Source organism: Mus caroli, unplaced genomic scaffold (genome assembly GCF_978045245.1).
Source record: "Mus caroli unplaced genomic scaffold, Mus_caroli_1 scaffold_6, whole genome shotgun sequence".
In the NCBI taxonomy this organism is placed as follows: Eukaryota; Metazoa; Chordata; class Mammalia; order Rodentia; family Muridae; genus Mus; species Mus caroli.
Window position 1 is genome coordinate 1979034 of NW_028227261.1, and position 21711 is coordinate 2000744.

Here is a 21711-nt window from a genome sequence, read left to right on the forward strand (position 1 = left end):
CCAGAGTGGTTGAGGTTCTGCTCTGGTGGCCATGCCCTGAGGGGTCTTGGGGATATCAAACCATCTGAATCCAATGTTGCATCATCATCAAAAAAAAAAAAAAAAAAAGCCAGCTGTAATGGTGTCTGCCTATAACCCCAGCTCCCAGGAACCTCGGACAGCCTGAGGAAGGTGAGTCTGGACTAAACATACTCGGCAGAGTCAGGATGGTCAGGGCCGGGTCAGCCCAGTCCTGACCACCCTGCCTCTAAGAGGGCCCCCGCTCTCCGATGGGAACTGGGCACTTCCAGCCTCTGGGTCCCTCCACCTCAGGCTACCCTCCTGGACGTGTTCCCTCCATTTCTTGGGCTCTTACATTCACTGTGCCTCTTGCCTACCCTCCTCTTCTCTCCTTGATCAGAGCCACCCTTGGGATCTCAGGTTTGATAGCACTTCGGTGGGCAATGGTACAGACCCCATCCTTTTCCACACGAGGAGCCTGACCCCTAAAGCCCACATGGGGGTCGTTGTTACCTCCTCATTCTTGAGGACACTACATAGACTTGGTAGCTGTTTTCCTGAGATCTGGAGACTCGCAGCCAGATCTGTGTGGCTAGCAGAATTTCCAGCCTTCAGAGTTCTCAGTAAAATGAGGTGGTGATGGATAGGTTAAACCATGAAATGTGTTCTTGGAGATCCTGGCCAGGGCTGCCCTGAAGCAGCCAGCTGCAAAGAATGCAGAGGGTGGGGCTTTCTTTCAACAAACAGGTTCCCGCAGGCCCGGGATTTCTCTGAAGGCTTCCTGGAGGAGGCGGCGGAGCTGGGAGTGAGGCACAGAAGGAAGCGGGCATAGGAGCAGGAGGGAGGGTAGACAGTACCCGAGGGCGGACTCCCGCCCGAACCACCAGACGGGTCACGTGAACGCAGGCGGACCCAGGTAGAGCGGTGACGCAGCCGGCGCGGCCAGGTGAGGCGGTGGCGGTGCAGCAGGTGCCCAGGGCGCGTCCCGCCCTCCGGCCGCGCAGCCGCTGGCGGAGCCCACCTGGCCTCGGCTCCGCCCGACCGCTCGCCCGACCGCCCACCGCGCAGGAAGTAGAGAGGGCGGGACCGGCCGGCCCCGGGACGCGGGGACCCAGCGGCACTGCAGGCTACAACCGCCCGGCCGACCCTCGGTTGCGCGCACAGGTGAGCCTGGGGACCGGAGAGTCAGCCAAGGGGAAGACCACCTGGGGCGCCCGGAGCACCTCTGCTCCACTCCCCTCTCTGCTCCTCGGCGACTTCATCGCGCCCCGCCCTCTCTCTTGGGCTGAAAGCCGGGGATCTGGAGCCTAGCTGCCCAGAGCCACAGTCCAAGGGACACTTTGCAGTGGACCTGGTTAGACACTTGAACGCAGAGACTCCTGGGAAGTCCCGGAGGCGGGGGTTGGGGGGGTGCGTGGAAGTGACTCTTCCGGGAGCTAGGTAGGCTCCAAGAATGAGTGGCCTGACCCCCTCGTGCCCTTATCCCACCTTGGTGGCTTTGGTGTCTAGTCCTCTAGCCAGGCTCCTCAGTGCCTTCCAGAGGGAGAGGGCTGTCCCAGAAAGCAGAGGTCGGCACTTATAGACTGGACGGTGGTGAGCACCTGTCCCCAACCCACTACCTTGATTCCCGTATCTGTAAATAAGGAGCAGAGATCTATTTTGAGGTTGAGCGAGAAAGATGAATTTGGGCATGGGCCTGGTCCCAGGGGCCGAGATCTGAGTTGGTAGCCACCAAGATGAGATCTTAGCGGCCTCCACATCATGCCTGGAGCCCAGACAGGAGCTGGTAGCTCCTAAGTAGACGCTTGGGTGTGTTTGTCACTTGAGTGACCAGCTGCAGGGTCCCAGGTACTGTGTGGGGCCATTCGTGACTGCATGCCAGTATGCCCTGATAGCACTGGCTCCCTACCCAGGTGTGTGGGCACCGAGCTTGAAAGTTGCTGTTTGTGGATTCAGGCAAGCTGCTTCAGCCTCCGGGCCTTGGGCCTCTGGGCCTCTGTTTATCCACCAGAGTTCATTGACTGAATGTACCTCTGCTATGTTCCCTTCTGGGGACAGACCCTTCTTTCTGCCCATGGTCCAGAGAGAAGCCTCGGACCATGCACTCACAGCATGGCCTGGTAGAGGGAAGGGTCTCGGGGCTTTGAAAAAGTAAAGACTCAGCCAGAGAACAGGGTGGCCAGAGCTAGGTAGAGGTTCCCTGCCACCCTTCTCCAAACACCTAAAGCCAGAAACCCCTGGTTAGTTGGTTTGTTTTTTAAGATATATTTATTGTATGTATTTAAGTGTTGTGCCTGTATGTATGTATATATGTATGTGTGCCACAGGCATGCCATGCCTGGTGCCCATGGAAGTCTTAAGAGGCTGTTGGATTCCCTAGGGGTTATGAGGAGTTACCCATAGTGATGAGCTAGCATGTGGGTGCTGGGACTTGAACCCAGGGCCTCTGCAAGAGCAGTTGGAGCTCTTTTCTGTTGAGCCATCTCTCCGGCCCAGTAGCAAGAAACTTGTTAGTGCTAAGAGTTATTCCGGGGAGTTGTCTCCAGCGTGACACCTCCCACAGGGCCCGCGTAAGGAAGCTGAGTCCAGAGGTGAGGCAGCTGCTTGAAGTTCCCGTAGCTTGTCTCTGCAGACAGACAGGCCGGTGTGATCCGCGAAAGATGGTGGCGGCCTTTCTGTTTGACCACCTGGTCTGGATGTTTGGTTTTGGTTTTGGTTTTGGTTTCCAGATCCATCCTGCCATTGCCTTAACTCACTCGTTCTCTGTGACATCCTGCTCAGGTGACTGCCCCTCCGGAGCATCCTGAGTCCAGAATCCTGTCATCACATCCAGTTCCTGGTTTGAGGACAACCATCTAGGTCAAGATAGGGCCTCAGAGCTTGGCTCCTCCCCCTGTGCTCTCACCAGCTAGGGCTTGACCCAGGCAGGTCGCTTTCCCTGGGCTTCTCACTGCCTGCCAGAGAAGAAGTTAGGGGAGGGGCTGAAGTCATAGCCGACTAGAGGGTGTCCTCTGTGGACCAGTTTTTTCAGCTGGTAAACTGGATTGTGGAGGCCTGGCCCTAGTTTCCCGTCAGGTCAGGACTCTGGCTGCCCCCCCAACTTATGCTTCTTTAGAGAAGCCTGCCCTGCTTGAGATGCTTGGGCTTATGGAACGTGCAGGAGTGATAGGTGAGTGTCTTGGGCTAAGACTGGATGCACTAGGTAGGTGAAGAACGGCTAGCCATGATCCAGTTTTCCCCACCTCAGCTTTGGAAGCGTTTGTTCCAATTGGCTGTTACAGGCTGCTTTGTGCCCTGCGGCTCCTGGCGTCCTGGCCTCAGCCTCGGGCCTCAGGCCTCAGAATGCAGGTGGGCGTGATCAACAATATCTTCAGCTGTTACTAAGTTGTCTCCAGGTGGGCAAAACTGCTCTCCCCCGCCAGGCAACATACACCTAACAAATGGAGCTAGCTGGTATGCGTTACAAATTTGGACTCCAAGTCTCCTGCTCAGCCAGGCAGGGTCACCCATGCACAAGGCCACCATTGTGGGTTGGCTGAGGCAGATCCAGCCAGGCAGAGATGGCCCAGGCACAGAGCTGATGATGGAGGGCCTCTAGCAGGGCTTAAAATCTCAGATTCACGGTGGTTTGGGTTCCTATGACCAGCTGTAACCAGCTGCAACAGGCTCAGGCTAGGAAGAAATCAGGCTTAGGGGACTAGAAGGCAGCACAGGTACCCCACAAGATTTGTGGGAAGCAATCTGCCTGAAAGGGGAGGGGACAGAGGACCAGAGGCAGAGAATCCCACTCATCCAGGACCACACCCACAGTGGTCCCCTGAGATGTCTGTCAAGATCTCACTGGCGCTAATGGGATCCTGCCTCGTGGTTCTGTGACCTGTGTGCCCCAGGATTTGTTCCCACTGAGGGTTATTTAGTGTGGCAAAGAGAACATGGGCTATAGGTTCTAAGACCTCAAACATGGGGCCATTTTCAGCCCACCCTGAGCAGAAGCAGCTAAGAGTCACCGTCACTATGGCATGTAGGTCTGCTGAGTGGCTCTGACCCAGTTTCCGCTCATTTTTGTCAGGACCTCGGGGCAAGTTGGTTCTCACAGAGCACCAGAGCCTCTTCAAGTGAGACACGAGGTGGGCACAGGACAGAGAAAGTACCAGCATCAGTTTGTGAGTTGAGCCCCAGTGTTTGTGGGGTTACTTGGAAGAAACTGTTCCTGCATCCCAAAAGCTCAGACTTAGAGAGAGGGTGGCTAGACACTCGTAGAAGGTGACTTTGGGGGTGCTTCCATGCCCCCTATCCTGTGAGCCTGGGGTGCCTAGGATATGGAGAAGGCATAGCTGTTGCCCATAAGGAGCCTGCAAGACCTTACGTCTGGCTGTTGGTATTCCCTGGAGCCCACTAGGAGACTCTGAGGTCCCCGTGTGCCAGTGTCTTAGTGAACCAGTCTAGAGGAAAGACGACCCCTTGGAGACATGGGCTGGAGCAAGGAGTCTATGACCCCCTTGTGTCCCGTGGGCCTCCCATCCACAGCAGAAGACAAAGCAAGACAAGCGATGTCTTGCCCTCTAGGTTAACAGGAGATGTTGCATTTGCGAAACAAGAACAGGATGCTAGGATTGGAGCACAGTGAGGGGTGGGAGGGAGCTAGAAAGGTGGACGGGAAAAGTAAGAAACTAGGGACAGTGATTAGTGCGTGTTACAGAAAGGACAGTGCAAGGAATTGTGTATTAAACAAAATTGCCAGGCTCAGTGCGCAGGCCTGGAATCCCAGGCACTTGAGAGGTTCAAACAGGAGGACCACAGATTCAAGAGCTGCCTGGGCTGCAGAGTGGATTCAAGACCAAGCTGGGCAGTCTAGTAAGACCCCATCTCAAACAAACCAAAATTAATCTTCATAAGGTGAGGGCCAGGGTATGTATGTATGTATGTATGTATATGGATTCTGTTTGGTTCAGAAAAGCCTTGGCTGCTGCTTTACGGCCCTTCCAGCCAGTCAGGGATGCTTGAATGGACTCTGCAGGTCATTTAGGAAGCTGTTAGGATATCCTCAGGTGAGGGCATTGTTCTTACAGAGCCCATTTTGCAGATTGGAAGACTGAAACTGAGTGGTGGCATATTTATATATATATATATATATATATATATATATATATATATATACACACACACACACACACATATATATATATCAGTGGTGTGGCAGCCTTCTGGCGTGGGTGAGGTGAGGGAAGAAAAATTATCCAGGAAATAATATTAAGATACATGCAGACACAGGCATAAAAATTAGGGACAAGCTGGCTGGAAAGTCTACCTAGCACCTTAGTCAGTCAGTGGATGTTACAGGGCTGGGCTAGGGTAGAGAGGAGGACAGGTCACTGTCTGAGGAAGGGAAGTCTGGAGGCCTTAACAGCAGCAAGAAGAGAAGATTCTAAATTCGACAGGGAAGTCATCCCCAGTGGGAAAGCTAGACCTTGCCAGCCACCAGTCCAGGGACTGCAGTGCTGTTTGACAGGACAGATACCCCAAATCATCACCCTGCTTTCTGGGGTCCCAGGCAGGCTGTTTGCCAGGCCTGTGGGTGTGGTGCCAGCCTGGAAACAAAAGCCACTCCCAGGAATGGCTCACAGGACAAGTTCCCTTTGGGCACCTTCTGGCCCTGTAATGGACTTTGCCCTCTGCTCGCAAGGCCACCGCCTGCCAGGGGCCATGCTATCCTGTGAGCCTAAGCTCAGAAGGGGTGGATGTTTGCTGGTAGGAGGAGGCAGACTAACAACACCCGGCCTTCCATGTGGTCTGTTCTTTCTGACTGAAATGATCCCTGTGTAAACAGATCGGTGAGAGGTCCGTTCTAGGCCATCGGGAAAACAGCTAAACTAACCTCTCAGGCTTAGATAAACCAGACAAATTAATTAAGGGTGTGGGACCCCACACCACACATGTGTAACAGATGCCACTCTGGGGGAGGCCTGGTGTGATTGTGACTGCTATCATCCTCAGCCAGTTTGGAATGTCCTTAGGAATGTACCCTCCCTTGGGGTACTAGGCCCCAGCCTGCCCCTCCCTGGGGCCAGCTAGGCTCAGCCACACTCAACTTCTTGGGATAATTTTAGCCAAGAGCTAAATGCTAGAAGAACCCGGGGCTTCTGGAGGTGAGCTGGGACACGGCCAGTTTCCTGGGTGCTTGCACTTGGTGTAGCAGTGTGGCCCAATGTGAGCAACGTGGCCAGTCCACGTGTCCCCTTCAAGGAGGGACTTATAGGAAGTCTTGGCACCATTCTGGGGTCTGGAATGTGGGGTAGGGTGCAGCTGTGTGACATGCCTGGAGCTCCAGGGTGGGTATGAGCTTCCTGAAGGTCAGAGAGTCACCAGTTCCTGAGGCCCTGGACCCATCCAAACAGCCCTGGTCCTCACTCAGACTCCGGTAACTCTAAGGGTAGCTGTCCCTTCCCGTCCAGTTCAGTCCATCTGTCAGGCAGGGCAGATAGGTACCACACCCTGAGAGCTGACCCTGGGACAGTGCCCAGGGCAAATGACAAGGGGTCAGTGTGAGCCTAGAGCCTCACCCCTGACGTAGGCAAGTGACGTGGGTTCCTTTAACTAAGACTCTTTCTCATCAACTGGGACTTGGAGTTGTTGGCTTTTGACGAGATGGCCTCACTGTGTATGTGACCCAGGCTGGCCTCGAACTCAAGAGCCTCCTGCCCCAGCCTGTTCAGTGCTGAGGTTTTATGGGATATCTCTAGGGTCCTCTTAGGCTCAAGTCATTTCAACCTATACAGCGTTCTGAGCATATAAAAGGCTTCCTCTATGTTGGCTCCTTTGCTATTAGAAAAAAATAAAGGGAATGTTTTTTCAAGAGGAAATTTCCCCCTGGAAACTTTACATTAGGGCCCTATAGAGTTCCTTGACTCTTGTTGGCCTGTCTTATCAGTGCAGCGTCAGATGCCAGAGATGCCAGGGATTCTGTTTGGTTCAGAAAAGCCTTGGCTGCTGCTTTACGGCCCTTCCAGCCAGTCAGGGATGCTTGAATGGACTCTGCAGGTCATTTAGGAAGCTGTTAGGATATCCTCAGGTGAGGGCATTGTTCTTACTGAGCCCATTTTGCAGATTTGAAGACTGAAACTGAGTGGTGGCATCTTTAATCATTGAGGACCCCAGGTTTCCAGGCCCCCAACAGGGCAACTCCTGACAAGTGTGGAGGACCCCCAGTCACGGAGGTAAGTGGACAGCTGACCCTAAGCAGATTGGTCAGTCTTGCTGACTGGTCCCCACACGGTGTTTCTTCCACACCAGCCTTTACGCTGGCTCCTGCTGTATCTAGGCCATAGCTCTGTTCATCTCACTCTCTCAGGTCAGCAGGATTCCCTGCCCGGGAGGGTCACCCCTTCCTCTTAGTTAGCCAAAGCTCAGCCTTAGACTGTGTTGTACCAAGGGAACAGAAAATGCTAATGCTGTAGGAGGAGATAGAATATTCTGGAAACTACCACTCAGGGCTGCCTGCTGTTGACAGGCTATGACTCAATGATTAAAGATGCCACCACTCAGTTTCAGTCTGCAAATCTGCAAAATGGGCTCAGTAAGAACAATGCCCTCACCTGAGGATATCCTAACAGGTTCCTAATGGGCCACGGTGGCAGATGGGGGTGGGGTGGGATGGGGGGGTAGACAATGCTAAGGGTAAAGGAGTCAGAGACGGGCCTCAGGCACATGCGCTGCTGGGATGCACGGGTGGAGTGGCTGAGGAATCACATGTTGGTGGTGGCTGTCGGTCACCAGGCTATGACTCAGGCTGAATGAAGATCCTGCCACTGCCTCCCTCATCTGCACTGTGACCCAGGGTTTGCCTTGGGACTCCCAAGACGGGGATTATGAACCCCCAACTTCTGAAAGTACAAATGTGTATTGGAGAGTGCTGTGAGGAGAGGCTTCTTAGCCAGCCTCGGAAACTGTGCCTGACCAGGAGAAGGGGAAGCCGCTCAGAAACTCTGCCTGGCCAGGAGAGGGAAGGCAGCCGGCTCTGCTCAGATCCTGGCTCAGCTGCTTCTGTGGTGGACGCTACTGAGCAGGAGGGCCATGGTCAGGTGGAGAGGGTCCTCTCTTTCTGCCCTCCATCCTGCTTGCTCTTCCTCATGATCTCAGGGTCAGGTGGCCCCTTAGCAAGAAGGCAGAGCCAGGCAGGGTCACGGTCTCATCCACAGCATTTGCTGCAGTCTCAGGAAACCATACACAAAACACCCATACATCAATAAGGGGCCTAGCTAGGATTCTGGTCCTGGTCTCTGTTGCTTCTGGGCCCAGCCACAGATCTTCCCTTAGTTGCTAAGTCCTGCCCAGGACTTAGCAGTTGTGTCAGAAAAATCAGGGTGGTCCCTCAGGCTCATTCCAGCCACTCTGTGCTCCCACCAAGTCTTTGATCTCAGAGAAGAGCAGTTATACAAGGATCAGTGTTAGGCCCAGGGAGGCTGCATGCAGATGCCTCCCCTTCCCCCCCACCCCCAGCCTTTCACCTCTTGCTTGCCCCTCTCTAGGCCTCCTCTGTCACCAGCATGTCCCAGAGACATTCTGACAGCTCTCTGGATGAGAAACTACTGGAGTATCGCTTCCATGCAGAGCTGCGCCTCGATGCCAACGGGAACCCTATCCCTGGACTCCCCATGGTCCGGAGCTCCTTGAAAGCCAGAGCCAATGCTGCCTTTGAGCCAGATGCCTCAGAACCCCTGCCGCCACCTCCGTCACCGGAAGATGAGGATCCTCGGCCCATCGTCCTTAGCACGCAAAGCCCCGCGGCCCTCAAGATGGGCACGCAGCAGCTCATCCCCAAGAGTCTGGCTGTGGCCAGCAAGGCCAAGACCAAATCCCCAGCCCGCCACCAGAGCTTTGGGGCGGCTGTGCTCAGCAAGGAGGCTGCCAGGCGGAATCCTCAGCTCTTCTCAGCCCCCAGCTTCTCGTTGGATGACATGGATATGGACGTGGTTAATACCGGGAACCTGAGGCGCAACCTGAGGAACCAGTCCTACAGGGCAGCCATGAAGGGCCCGGGGCCACCCAGTAGCAAGGGGGACTCAGTCCAGCTTGGCCCCAAGCTCCAGGCTCTCGCTGAGGAGGCTGCTCAGCCTTCCTCCCGGTATCCAGCCAAAAATAAGGTAGGGGCCTGCCCCGACAGCAGGGTGGGCAGTGTGTCTAGGAGCTCTGGGGTTCACAGGCAGGGAGCCAGCTTGGTCCTGTGTCTCTCACATTTGGCATCATGAATGGCCGCTGTTACTGAGCCTTGCCGGGTGCAGGCTCCTGACCATCTTGGTTTAACTGAATCCATTTGAATCTCATTGCTGTGGCTGGAGGAGGTTGAGTCAGGCTCTTGGGAGTCCTCCATCCCTGCTTCCATCCGGAGTGGACAGCAGAGGGAACCAACCCAAGCATGGAGCCACCCTGTCTGATGACACTTTCAGCAGGGCCAGGCTCAGGCTGCCAGTGGGATAAGGAGGGTCAGTGGGTAGGCCTCACCACCTTTCCCCCAGCCCTGCTGCTTCTCTGCCTGCCCCGGGTGAGCAGAGCTCATTCCTGAGCTATGGTGTAGACCCAGCTGTTCAGAACAGAATGGGGTCCTGGCTCTCTGGGTCTCCAGGTATCTGCTACAGATAGCCACTGGGCAGGAAGGCCATGGTCAGATAGTAGTAGCCTTTCCTTCCCCCATCCGTTCTGCTCATCAGGTCAGATGGGAGAATCTCTGTTTAACAGCCATTCAAGGCAGTTGATTCCCAGGATAGGGAGCTAGGAGGTCTCTGGGCCTAAGGTGCTTCCCTCAGACTCAGGGGCACCCCAGTCACAGGGCTCAGTCAGCTTCCATGAAGGGCCTAAGTTGGGCCTTTGTGGATTTTTGACCCCTAACAAATTCCTAATACCTCTGAGCCTCAGTTTCCCCATATATATAAGTGAAGATGGCTGCCATCCAGCTGTAGCATACTCCAAAGATGAGTACATGCCCTCTGTCGCCCAGGGCTGCACTAAGCATCATGGGAAGAGCATGCTTAGGGCTGTGTGTGGCATTGTGGGAAGAGCATGCTTAGGGCTGCACTCAGAATCATGGGAAGAACATGCTTGGAGCTGCATACAGCATCATGAGAAGGGCATGCTTAGAGCTGCATGAGGCATTGTGGGAAAAGCATACTTAGAGCTGCACTCAGAATCATGGGAAGAGTATGCTTAGAGCTGCACTCAGAATCATGGGAAGAACATGCTTAGAGCTGCATACAGCATCATGGGAAGACCATAGGAAGAGCATGCTTAGAGCTGCACTCAGCATCATGGGAAAAACATGTTTACTTGGGCATCAGAATGATAGCCCCCAGCATACTGCACAAGCTTCTGTGAAAGCCAATAATGGCTAAGGCAAAGCCTCTGTCTATGGTGCCAGCTGCCGTCCTTTATCCCAGATCCCGTGCCACATCTACCTGAGATGCCTGGTTCTCAGGAGTGGGATTGGCAGCACCACCCCCTCTTAGAACCAGGCCTGCCATGGTCTCACTTGTCCATGGCTCAACTCAGTAGTGAGTCCACCTTCAGCACCCATCCTTTATCTGTTGCATGCCCCATGCTGGTGTGCCAACCTGTGGCTGCTCCCATGCCATGGGGGCACTGGGAGGGTGTCAAGGGCTGGTGACCACGTAGGAGGCACAAGGAACCTCCTAGATGAGAGGGCTCCCCACGGTCTCAGGGCCAGGGGGAGCATTGTGGGAACTGGGGAAGGATTCAGAATGGAGGTGAGTGAAAAGGAGCTAAGCCAGGCTCAGCTGGGAGTGTCACACTCAGACACAGAGACAGAGACACTCATGGAGAGACACACAGAGACAGGCACACAGACACAGGCACATATAGACAAGTACATACACATAGAGACACACAGACACAGCCACACACAGAGACAGACATGTATACACATAGAGACAGATACATAGACACAACACACATAGAAACACTCATATGGAGAGGCACACAGACACATAGACATAATACACACACACACATAGATATAACACACACAGAGACACAACACAGAGACACAGCCACACACAAACACAGACATGTACACACATAGAGACAGATACACAGACTCAACACACATAGAAACACTCATATGGAGAGGCACACAGACACATAGACATAACACACACACATAGATATAACACACACAGAGACACAACACACACAGACACAACACAGAGACACAGGCACACACAGACATGTACACACATAGAGACAGATACATAAACAACACACACATAGATATAACACACACAGAGACACAACACAGAGACACAGGCACACACAGACATGTACCCTCATAGAGACAGATACATAAACAACACACACAGAGACACAGGCACACACAAACACACAGACATGTACACACATAGAGACAGATATATAAATACAACACACACAAAGACACTCATATGGAGAGGCACACAGACACATAGATATAATACACACAGACACACACGTAGATACAACATACACAGGCACAGGCACACACAAACACACAGACATGTACACACACAGACACGTAGACACAACACACACACACGCACAAAGGATACACATGTAAGGGGAGTTTTCAGGCCCCAGCTGATTCTAAGGAACCAGAAGCAACTTTCTTCCCTGGAACCAGTGTGTCTGTGAAAACCTAGTGTCCCAGCCAAGAGTGGGGATTCCCCAGAGCTCAGTCCTTCCAGTCCCTTCCGTAGTTGGAACCCCCAGCCAGTATCAGGGCCAGACTTTAACCAGCAGAAGTCTCCAGACCCCTGCTCCATTCCCACCATGCCCCACTATGCAGGGAACTCCTCTCAACTGGATTGATCCCTCCCTAGGCAGTCTTCCTGCAGCAGGCCCCAGCACCAACTTTTTCCTGTCTTGGTCTCTACCTTGTGCAGCTAACATTTAACAAGTATCTTCTCAAGTCAGCAAAGCCCCCTCCCATTGGGTGATCCCTTACAATCTCTGGGCTACCCTAGCAACAGAAAGGAAGCTGACCCACACCCCCTCTCTACTGACTGCAGGGGTTTCTGTTTCTTGTCTGCAGAAAACTCTCGGTCGGAAACGTGCGCACAAGGGCTCTTTCAAAGATGGTAAGTGGTTCCTGGGGAAGCGAAGGGCTCAGCATGGCCAGGAAGGGCCAACCTGGGGACCGTGTGGGTCTGAGAAGATGAGGTAAGGCTGGGCAGGACATTGAACACAGACCCCAGTTGTTGATGTGACTGTTGCAGCTAGTAGAATTCCCTCGGGTCACTTTGTACCCCAAGGACTGGACAGAGCAGCTTCCCACTATCTTGAGTATCCGATGAGACCGAGGTTTGATTATAGGCATCAGACCTCCAGAGAGGTGGACACACATCTCTGTTCTTGGCATGGAATATTCCTAGTCCAAAGAGAGTGTCCTGGGTACTGCAGCTTGTGAGGAAGAAATACCCTGGGTTGTTGTGTCTACCTGGTCCCACCGAGGCTGTAAGGCTTGGAAGCTAAGCGGATCCAAGACACAGTGACTCCAGTGAGAATATCCTTCCCTCCTGGCCATGTTAGCACCAAGCCCCTGCAGAATCTCTGAGAAACTCCCTGTATGCAGCAGTAGCACTGTTCTAGTCTGATGATAGCAGCTGCACAGGCTCAGAAGTGCCCTCAACTGGGCTGGCCCATGCCAGACTAGGCTGGTGGTATTGTTGGCTTTGGGCGGCAACCAGCATGCTCAGGCCCCACCTGAGTACCCCAGCTTTCCTCTCTCAGACCAGACACAGTCAGCCGTGCACAGCTCTGGTTGGCCCGCTTGGCCTGACCTACAGTGCCACATTCTACACTGGGCTGCTACACTCTTCCAGGCTGGCCGTGCCCCACTGTAGGACCCAGTGAGCCACAGCGGAGCCTGCATGTTTTTGAGAGCTTTATGGGGCCCTTGGGAGGGCCATGCCACCCCCAAATCCTCCTGCAGACAGGTGGCTCTTCTCTCCCGAGACCCCCAGCTGTACCAGGAGATCCGAGAGCGGGGTTTGAACACCAGTCATGAGTCCGATGATGACATTCTTGATGAGCCCTCCGGCCCAGTGGGAACTCAGAGAGCAGATACCACCATCGTGGTCAAGAACTATCGGCCTGCTCAGCTCACCTGGAGCCAGCTCCCAGAGGTAAGGAGTCCCACTCCCATCCTGAACACCCAGGATGACCCAGGTACAGCAGGAGGCCCCATGGCCTTCCTTTCCCCAACTTATGGTGGCTCAGGCCCTTAACCAACAGATTTTAGAGCCACAGGGATACACAGTTTGCCTTGTGTCTTCTGTCTATGTAGCAGGAGGTCCTGCTCAGTCTGACCCAAAAGGAGCCCCTTTCCTAGGACCCTCATCTTACTAGAGCAGGAAAGGGTCACAAAGAAACAGAGACATAAGGAGAGCAGCCTCTCCTTTCTCCCCATATTCCCCACATCCAAAAATTGGGTCCTGGCAAGCTTTGAGGGCTCAGTCAAAAGCAGAGACAGGATGGTAACCCTGGCACATAGGGGCTACGGCATGAGGGACATGACTGGCTGCTGTTAGAGGCACGTGACTCCTGTCCTCTGCCGCCTGTGGGTGTGGCAGGCAGAGGGATGATAGACCCAGCTTTCCCTTCATTTCAGTACAATGGAGCTTCTTGTTTGCTTGCTTGCCATGGGGTTGAGGGCACCCCCTTGAGAACGGGACCCCAGTCAGGGAGGTCTACAGCAGGACAGATTCTGTGCCCCACAAGTGAAAATGTCCAGAGGTATACATTTATTATCCTGCTAGAGGCTAGAAACCGGGGGGCCGGGAGAGGTGATTCCCCCCGATCTGGGATGGGGCCCAGCACACTGTACTCCATAACACTGCCCAATATTTAGAGCCTGGCCTATCCAAGCTTGGACTTTTGACAGTCCCTCTCCCCAGCCTGTGGGTAGGAAAGCACAAATGGATCCAGTTCTCTATCCTGCAGAGGCCAGGCATTGTGGCCGTCCAGCCTGCCCTGGCTTGCTCTATAGCTGTAGGTGTGAAGGGGCCACTCTAAGGCAGCCTGGGGACCACTGGCCCCAAGTGATGAAGAGTGCAAGTGATAACAGTCTGTACCTCCCCTGACAAGACTCTGACTCAGCCGCCCAGGTGGAGTCTGACTCACTGTTCCTCTGGACTCCCTGTCTGTCTTCCTGACCTGGCCCTAGGGCTCTATAGGTGGAGGAGCATTGTCCATGGGGAGGAAGATAGGCTGAGGAGACACAGCTGAAGGCTTCTGATGGAAGCCGCTCTGCCTGGGCTCTTCCCTTCCTCCTCCGGGATGCTCTGTCTTCCTGGCCCAGAGGAGGATGGATAGAGGTGGGAACCACTTCATCTGTAGGACCTGTGATGCATAGCTCGTTGGCCCATGTTCTCCTCAGGTGCTGGAGTCAGGTGTCCTGGACACGCTGTCAACGGAAGAACGGAAGAGGCAGGAGGTAAGACCAGCGGGTGGGGTGTGCTGAGCAGGCTACAGCCCAAGCTGTCCCTAGACACGGAATGGACCACACAGTGCCCTGGGAATTAGAAACAAGAATGGTACCCTCCCTCACCTACCATACTGGCTACCTCGTGGGCCAGGTACAACGATGGCTGAGGACTGAGCCCTTTCACTGCCTTGTAAACAGCATAAGAGAAGGACCAGAGTCCTAGCCAGGGAGGAGGGATGTGGCTCAGTGGTAGAAGGTTTGCCCAGCATGTGTTAAGCCCTGAGTTCACTCTTCCCCCAGAAAGCAAAGTCCCAGAAACTGCCTCCACACAGCTGGAGTTGGTGAGCCAGAGAACACAGGGATATGGGCTTGTAGCCTATGCGGCCGTCACGACAACCCTCTGAAGGAGCCCCACACCCCGGCCTTCCCTCCCCCCTAGAGCTCATCCATCACTCTGAGCATCGTCTTCTCGTACAGGCCATCTTCGAGATCCTCACTTCTGAGTTCTCGTATCTGCACAGCCTGAGCATCCTGGTGACTGAGTTCCTGCAGTCCCGGGAGCTGAGGGCCACTATGACCCAGACGGAACACCACCACCTCTTCTCTAACATCTTGGATGTGATGTCGGCCAGTCAGAAGTGAGCCACCCTGTCCTTCCGCACCTAGATCCCCTGGGTCCCCAAAGATGCCACTTTAAACCCTGCCTGCAGGTGGTCATCTCTGTAGTGATATCAGTAAGCTCTGGGTGGGCCCTGGGTTGCACCCATGGTGGCAAGCTTGGAGCAGCCATTGGCTTGAGAGAAGGTATAACAACCTGTAAACGCCCTTGAGGGTAGGCTGTGGGGACACTGTGGTAGAGGGCATCCTAGACTCTTTCAGGAGAAGGGGAACGCTTCTCTTGTGTATAACCCTATACTACCAATGGGTATCTCACCTCAGCCCTGGGCAGCAGGAGTGCCCACAGTATCCTCACCCAGTCAGGTGATAGCCTCGAGTTGCAGCCCCAGGTCATGTTCTACCCTGCAGTGTCTGGTGGCCAGACTGGGTTCTAATTCCAGAGCCTAGAATCAGAGGAGGGCCAGGCGTGCAGCTGCAGGCTGAGGAGGGCATGTCTGCCTTGTGTGTATGTTCACTTGCTTCTGTGAATGCATGTATGAGTGCTTTGTACATGTGCACGCCTGTGTATGTATCATTGCACACTACCGATGGATCTCTCACCCCAGCACTGAGCATGGTGTCTTCTTATACGTGTTTGCACACACTTATGTGCATATGGCCTTGCTACTGCGGCGATCCAGGAGACCCCAGGCCTCCCAATTCCTTTTGCCTGGGCTTCACTGTTTGTCCAATGAGGCTGGTGCCTGGGCCTCGTTAGGGTCAGAAAGAGTAGGTCACAGAGTTCTAGCTCACAGGCTGGGCTCTCCAAACAGAATGCTGGCTCCTGTACGTCAGGGTCTGCCTGGCCCTTGCTGAGCCCACTCAGCCTGATGCCGTGGGTACCCTCTCCCTTAGGAAGTTTCAGGGAAATTTAGACAGGGAACAGGACTGTCATATCTCTGGAGACAGAGGCTTCCTGTAAGAGGTTCACTGGCCGGCTGTGGGAACTACCCACACAATTCACTGGAGGGGAAGGGGTTCCCGGGAAGTGAGTGACCCTCATGCAGATTTCTGGCCCCAGTGTGGTCCCTTGATGCTGTGCAGCCTCTGATTGCTCAGCATGGCCATTACTGTCCTGGGCTGCGACTCTCCAGCCTCCCCCCTAGCCATTCACAGTGGTCTCCTCTGAGAATTGGCGCTATTTTGGGCCAGTATCAGGAGGCTGGCCCTTCTAGACCTTTCCAGGAAATGCTAGGAATTATGCATTTCAGCTGAGGGGCCTAGCCTGCCAACTTGTGCATGGTGGGCCTGTGTCCAGGCAGCCTTAACTTCTGTTCATTTATGGGGCCATGTGCTTCTGAGCCTCCCTACTGTTAGACGGCTTCCCAAGGGCCACTGGCCCTCAGAGTGCACTTGCTTATAGGAAATGAGATCCATGCAGATAGAGGGTCTGTCAGGTCCTAAGGCCTGGGAAGGGCCTTCTCAGACAGATGGAGCCAGGGCCTTGAGAGGTGGGCATAGCTCAGGATCACCTACTGGCCCCACATACCAGGCAGCTATGACCTAGAGAACCCTGGGCTAACCTCTGATGTCATTTGCTTACATTGTTACCACCCTGCCTGGCTCATCATCGGAGTCAGACTAGCAGTTTTTTTGGAACCTCTGACAAGAGCCCGGGCCTCCCAGCTCATTCCCGTAGGGGCTGGACTCCATGCGTGTTGGACAGTTTGTGAAACCTTGCAGGGAACTTGGCTGGCAGAATCACCTTTGTTTAAAGACCCATCCCTAGGGAGACGTGGCTCTCCCTAGGTCCCTCAAGGCTCCATTGCATCATGGGATCTCTGTCCTTGAGCTCACAGCCAGGGACAGGCATAGGGGTCGTGTTGGTACAAAGGCAGTGTGAAGAGCTGATCGGTCACAGAATCCCCTGAGGGTCGTGGGACAGCCCTCTGCAGGGCAATGTGGGCTAGCCTACACAAGGTTCTGCCTGACCCACTGGGCATCTGCTATGTACTGCCTCCAAGAGTGGTCTGTGTGGACTTTTTTTTTTTTTTTTTTGTCTATATGCATGTGTCTGTGTAGGTGTGTGCACACCAGTCAAAAGTGAGCCTTTGCTTCCCCACCCACTCCTCCCTTTGATGCCGCAGGTTCTTTGAAGCCCTGGAGCAGCGGCACAAAGCTCAGGTGTGCGTGGAGGACATCAGCGACATCTTGGAGGACCATGCTCAGCATCATTTCCACCCTTACATTGCCTACTGCTCCAACGAGGTCTATCAACAGCGCACCCTACAGAAGCTGTCGTGAGTTTGGCCCCTACACCCCAGCCTACCCACAAAGGTCCCACCTGCCCACCCACCCGCCCCGCCCCGCCCCGCCCCGCCCAACCTCTTTCCAAAGTCTCTGCCCCACATTGCAGGAACAGCAACGCAACCTTCCGGGACGTTCTGAAGGAGATCGAGAAGCGGCCTGCGTGTGGGGGCCTGCCCATGATCTCTTTCCTGATTCTCCCCATGCAAAGGGTGACCCGGCTGCCACTGCTGACAGATGTGAGCATTGGGGGAGGCTTGGGTGTTGCCATGGGAACCCACCTGGAGGCCCCGCCTGCCTCTCTGACCTCTTTCCTTACACTCACAGATCTGTAATTGGGTAATTAACAACACATATTAAGGCGGTGTGATTAATCTTGCTCACTTTGCGGTCACTAAAACGGGATGCTGTAGCCTGCAGACATACACTTATGCGTGTACACACACACCCTGGGCCCTGAGGAAATAATGCTTCTGGGTCCCATAGTGCTATTTCCCAGGGTGGCCGGGGCAGTATGTGTGGTACCAGATCTCCTTGCCTGAGGTTCAGAGCCCATCTGTAGACATACCAGTGGGCCCCAACAGGACCCTCTCCCACACTTCCAGATTCTGCCCCACTTAGGCCCTCCTGGAAGGGGCCCGGGTGCTTCCCAACTACTCTCTCCTCCAGACACTCTGCCTGAAGACGCAAGGCCATCCCGAAAGGTATAAAGCTGCCAGCCAAGCCCTAAAGGCCATCAGCAAGGTGAGGCAGCTTCTCTGCTAAGAGAGATCCTGGGTGGGGTACAGGGGAGGCACCCTATGGACCAATCCATGTTAAACTGAACCCTGCAGCTGGTGAAGCAGTGTAACGAGGGAGCCCACAAGATGGAGCGCACAGAGCAGATATACACACTGAACATGCAGCTGGACTTTGGCAAGGTCAAGGTAGGTACTGTGCCAACCCCATACCTTACTCTGCTGTCTTAGGAATCACAGGCTAAAGCAAGCAAGAGGTCTAGGGGTGTGTGGGAATCTGCCTGGTGGGGTCGGGGGCAAGCTAGGGTTGTTGATCTTCTTGGGCCTTAGATTCCCTGTGGGAAAGGAGGCCCTTGAGCCTCCCTGACTCAAGGGCAAAGAAGTGTCAAGGCCTCTCCAGGACTGTCCCCACGCCCAGCTTAGGCAGAACATGCCACAAATGCCCAGAAAATCAGGACTGGCCACAGCTGTATAGGTAGAGCATGGAACCTGTGGGGCAACTCAGTGGCCATTCCTTAAGGTTCAGTCCTAACAGGGACAGCAAGCTCAATTCAGGGTGGCAGGGAGTATCCCTTCCACGCCACCCTCACCTCGCCCCATCCCATCGCCTTCATCCCTAGTCCCTCCCGCTCATCTCTGCCTCTCGCTGGCTGCTGAAGCGCGGGGAGCTCCTCCTCTTGGAGGAATCCAGTATCTTTAGGAAAATCGCCAGCCGACCCACGTGCTACCTGTTCCTGTTCAATGATGTCCTGGTTGTCACCAAGAAGAAAAGGTAGGCACTGGTCTGCAGGTGCCAGGCTTAGAGCAGCTGGGGGTTAGGAGGGATGGGGAGCGGCTCTGAACCCCTCCGCTCCGACCTTGGCATTCAAGGCTATATATACTTCAGTTAATCGGGGGTGGCCGGCGGCTCTTCAGGACTCTGCTCTCTACGGGCTGGGGTTTCCCTCCTTGGCCACGGAAGCTCCTGGAAGTTCTGTCTCCAGGCCCAGGGAGACAAGTGTTAGGAGCACTCTTGTGGTCAACTGACCCTGGCAGGAAAAGCCCTGGTGAGTCTCCTGTGTCCCCACAGTGAGGAAAGCTACCTGGTCCAAGACTACGCGCAGCTAGACCATGTACAGGTCAGGAAACTGGAACCCTCGGAGCCCTCACTGCCAGGAGGCAGCAGCCGCAGCTCCTCCGTGCCCTACCCATTCCAGGTGAACCTACTACATAACAGCGAGGGTCGCCAGGAGCAGATACTGCTGTCATCGGACTCTGCGTAAGATGTGGGACCTAACTGGAGGGGAGTGTATGCGTGCCTGCCTGCCTGCATGAGAGAGCCGGAGTCCCGTGAGGATGGGATGTGCTGAGCTCTTTTCTGAGAGCTTACTTGTCAGTGCCATGCAGGGCCATAAGCAAAATGCAAAAAAGAAATGAATTGCTGTACTGTCCAGTAACTGGGGTGGAAGCTTTAAGCATAAAAGGGACAAGTGTCCACGTGATCAATGGGCATACTGTTGTTGTCAAGGTAGCACATGGGTCAAAACTCCAAGAGAGGGAGGGAACGAAGTGGCAAACACAGAGAGGGGAGCAGTGCTCAACCAGAGCATGGCCATGCAAAGGCCCCGAGGCAGGAGCATCCTGCCATCAGGCACCAACATTGATGCCAGCACAGCAAACTTCAGGACATTAGGTGAGGTCAGAATAGTCAGTGATCATAGAACAGTTTCTGGTACTCTCGGACCCCAAGAAGGAAGGAGGGCCTCAACTACATGCTCTGTGGCCTCCCTCCAGGAGTGACCGGGCCCGGTGGATCACAGCACTCACCTACAAGGAGAGACAGTGGCAGGGCATCACCAACAAAGGAGGTGAGTGTGGGTTACAGCCCTGGGGTTGAGCTGGTTGGACCTCAGGCCACACCACAGTATCACCAGGGCGCCTCACTCGGCAGCTGGACCTTGGCCTGCTGTACACACTGTGACTAGGTTACCCTTATTGGTCCTTCTTAGGAAGCCTGAGGTCCAAGGAATAGAATAGGGCTGGATCATCAAAACGTCACCTCTGGCCCTGGATGGCTCTTAAGGGGGAAAAGTATTATATCTGTGGGTGCCAGATGTCTAGCCTTGTATCCCTGGAAGGCCAGTCTTTATCCAAGGGAAGCTGTCCATCTTGTGCTGAGACAGCTGGTGCCATGTGTCTGTGGGAGGAGTACTGCAGGAGGGAGGACTACCTCGGGCAGAGTACTACTGCCCCTCCCCCCGGGGAAACAGAGTACTCCTGGCTTAGCTCTCTCTCCATTTCCCCCCAGAACTCCCCCAGGTGGAGGTCACCAAGGCGTACTTTGCCAAACAGGCCGATGAGATCACACTGCAACAGGCTGACATCGTCCTGGTCCTGCAGGAAGAGGACGGTGAGTGTGGGTGGGGCCACCCCTGAGTGGGTGGCAACCAGCACACACTCGGCCTGCCTCGTCCCCCATAAGAACTTTCTCAGAGTCAGGAGCTGGGGAGCTGGCTCGGTTGGCATAAGGACCTGATTAGGGTATGGTGGCACATGGCTTGTGGCAGCTCATTGCCGGAGAAGCAAAGACATGCAAATTTTAAGGGCCCCTTGATCAGCCAGCCTAGCTTCATTAGCAAGCTCCAAGGTGACCAGAGACAGAGTGGACAGCACCTGAGGAACTGTCATGATGACCATGGGTGCACATGTATGTGAATCCACATGCATACTCCACACATACACACCACACTCAGTACCTCCAAAGGGAGGATACTGGAATCACGGAATGGAAATGAGTTCATCACTCTGGGCCCTAAGTGAAGCAAGTGGGTGTCCACTCCCTGAGTCGTGTGGCCTTGGGCAAGGCCCCCTTGGCTCTCTTGAGTCAGGAGGGGCAGTCAGTTCCAACAGTCACCCATGCCCTAGAACCCTCCAGAGCAGAGGAGGAGACGAGAGGGCTCCCTCTCATCTGCTGTCTGCATTCAGGTTGGCTACACGGGGAGCGGCTTCGGGACGGAGAGACCGGCTGGTTTCCCGAGAGCTTTGCTCATTCCATCACCAGCCGTGTGGCCGTGGAAGGCAACGTGCGCAGGATGGAGCGGCTGCGGGTGGAGACAGATGTGTAGCTGGACTGACCGCTCAAAGGCGAAGCCATGGTGGACACAGCTTCAGTCCCCTGACCAGCAAGTGGTCCTGCCTGCCCCCAAGGAGTATGAGGGGTTTGTCATGGGAAGCCCTTCCCCTGGGCTCACGGTTGAGTGCAGAACACTGAACATCTATAGATCCCGCTTGCTTAGACATCTTTGAGGCAAGTCCCAGGGGCTCACATTCTGGAAGAAGCCTAGCCTGGCCTCTTACTGGACACCTGAGCTACACCGAGTAACAGTGATACAGGACTGCTGCCTTCGTTGAAGACATCATAGGGTTACCTCCCAGCTGCACCCCTCCATCCCAGGTGGGACAAAAAGGGCCGGTGTTCTGAGAGGACAGTGCTGGTGGCAGGTGACCTGAGGTGCCAGCAGGGATATTGTGATTACAGATCTAAATAACATAAAAGTATTTCTTTAAAATTTTGTTTTACATGTGAGCCACCTGTCTCAGTGAAACCCAAGGCATATAACAGGT

At 54.5% G+C, this 21711-nt stretch overlaps 1 protein-coding gene across 3 annotated transcripts; it reads left to right on the plus strand.

Annotated features, from left to right (window-relative positions):
* Positions 1-813: 813 nt before the first annotated feature.
* Arhgef16 (Rho guanine nucleotide exchange factor 16) lies at positions 814-21666 on the plus strand. Of its 3 annotated transcripts, none has more exons than XM_021159841.3 (16): positions 814-1164; positions 7105-7214; positions 8526-9140; positions 12074-12119; positions 12997-13166; positions 14420-14476; positions 14945-15105; positions 17212-17364; positions 17481-17610; positions 18041-18115; positions 18205-18297; positions 18729-18880; positions 19178-19366; positions 19882-19955; positions 20396-20497; positions 21073-21666. In XM_021159841.3, the coding sequence occupies exons 3-16, from the start codon at positions 8544-8546 to the stop codon at positions 21210-21212; spliced, it is 2139 nt and encodes a 712-aa protein (XP_021015500.1). In that variant the 5' UTR covers positions 814-1164; positions 7105-7214; positions 8526-8543; the 3' UTR covers positions 21213-21666. The 3 variants fall into 3 exon arrangements, with proteins under 3 accessions (XP_021015500.1, XP_029332583.1, XP_021015501.1); XM_029476723.2 differs by lacking the exon at positions 814-1164 and adding an exon at positions 2992-3169; XM_021159842.3 differs by lacking the exon at positions 814-1164 and adding an exon at positions 5637-5838.
* The last annotated feature ends 45 nt before the right edge of the window (positions 21667-21711 follow it).

Coding starts and splice junctions, on each gene's coding strand:
- Arhgef16 (XM_021159841.3), top strand. CDS start 8,544: ATGTCCCAGAGACATTCTGACAGCTCTCTGGATGAGAAACTACTGGAG. Junction 12,120..12,996: donor CAAGGGCTCTTTCAAAGATG/GTAAGTGGTTCC, acceptor TTCTCTCCCGAG/ACCCCCAGCTGTACCAGGAG. Junction 14,477..14,944: donor AAGAACGGAAGAGGCAGGAG/GTAAGACCAGCG, acceptor CTTCTCGTACAG/GCCATCTTCGAGATCCTCAC.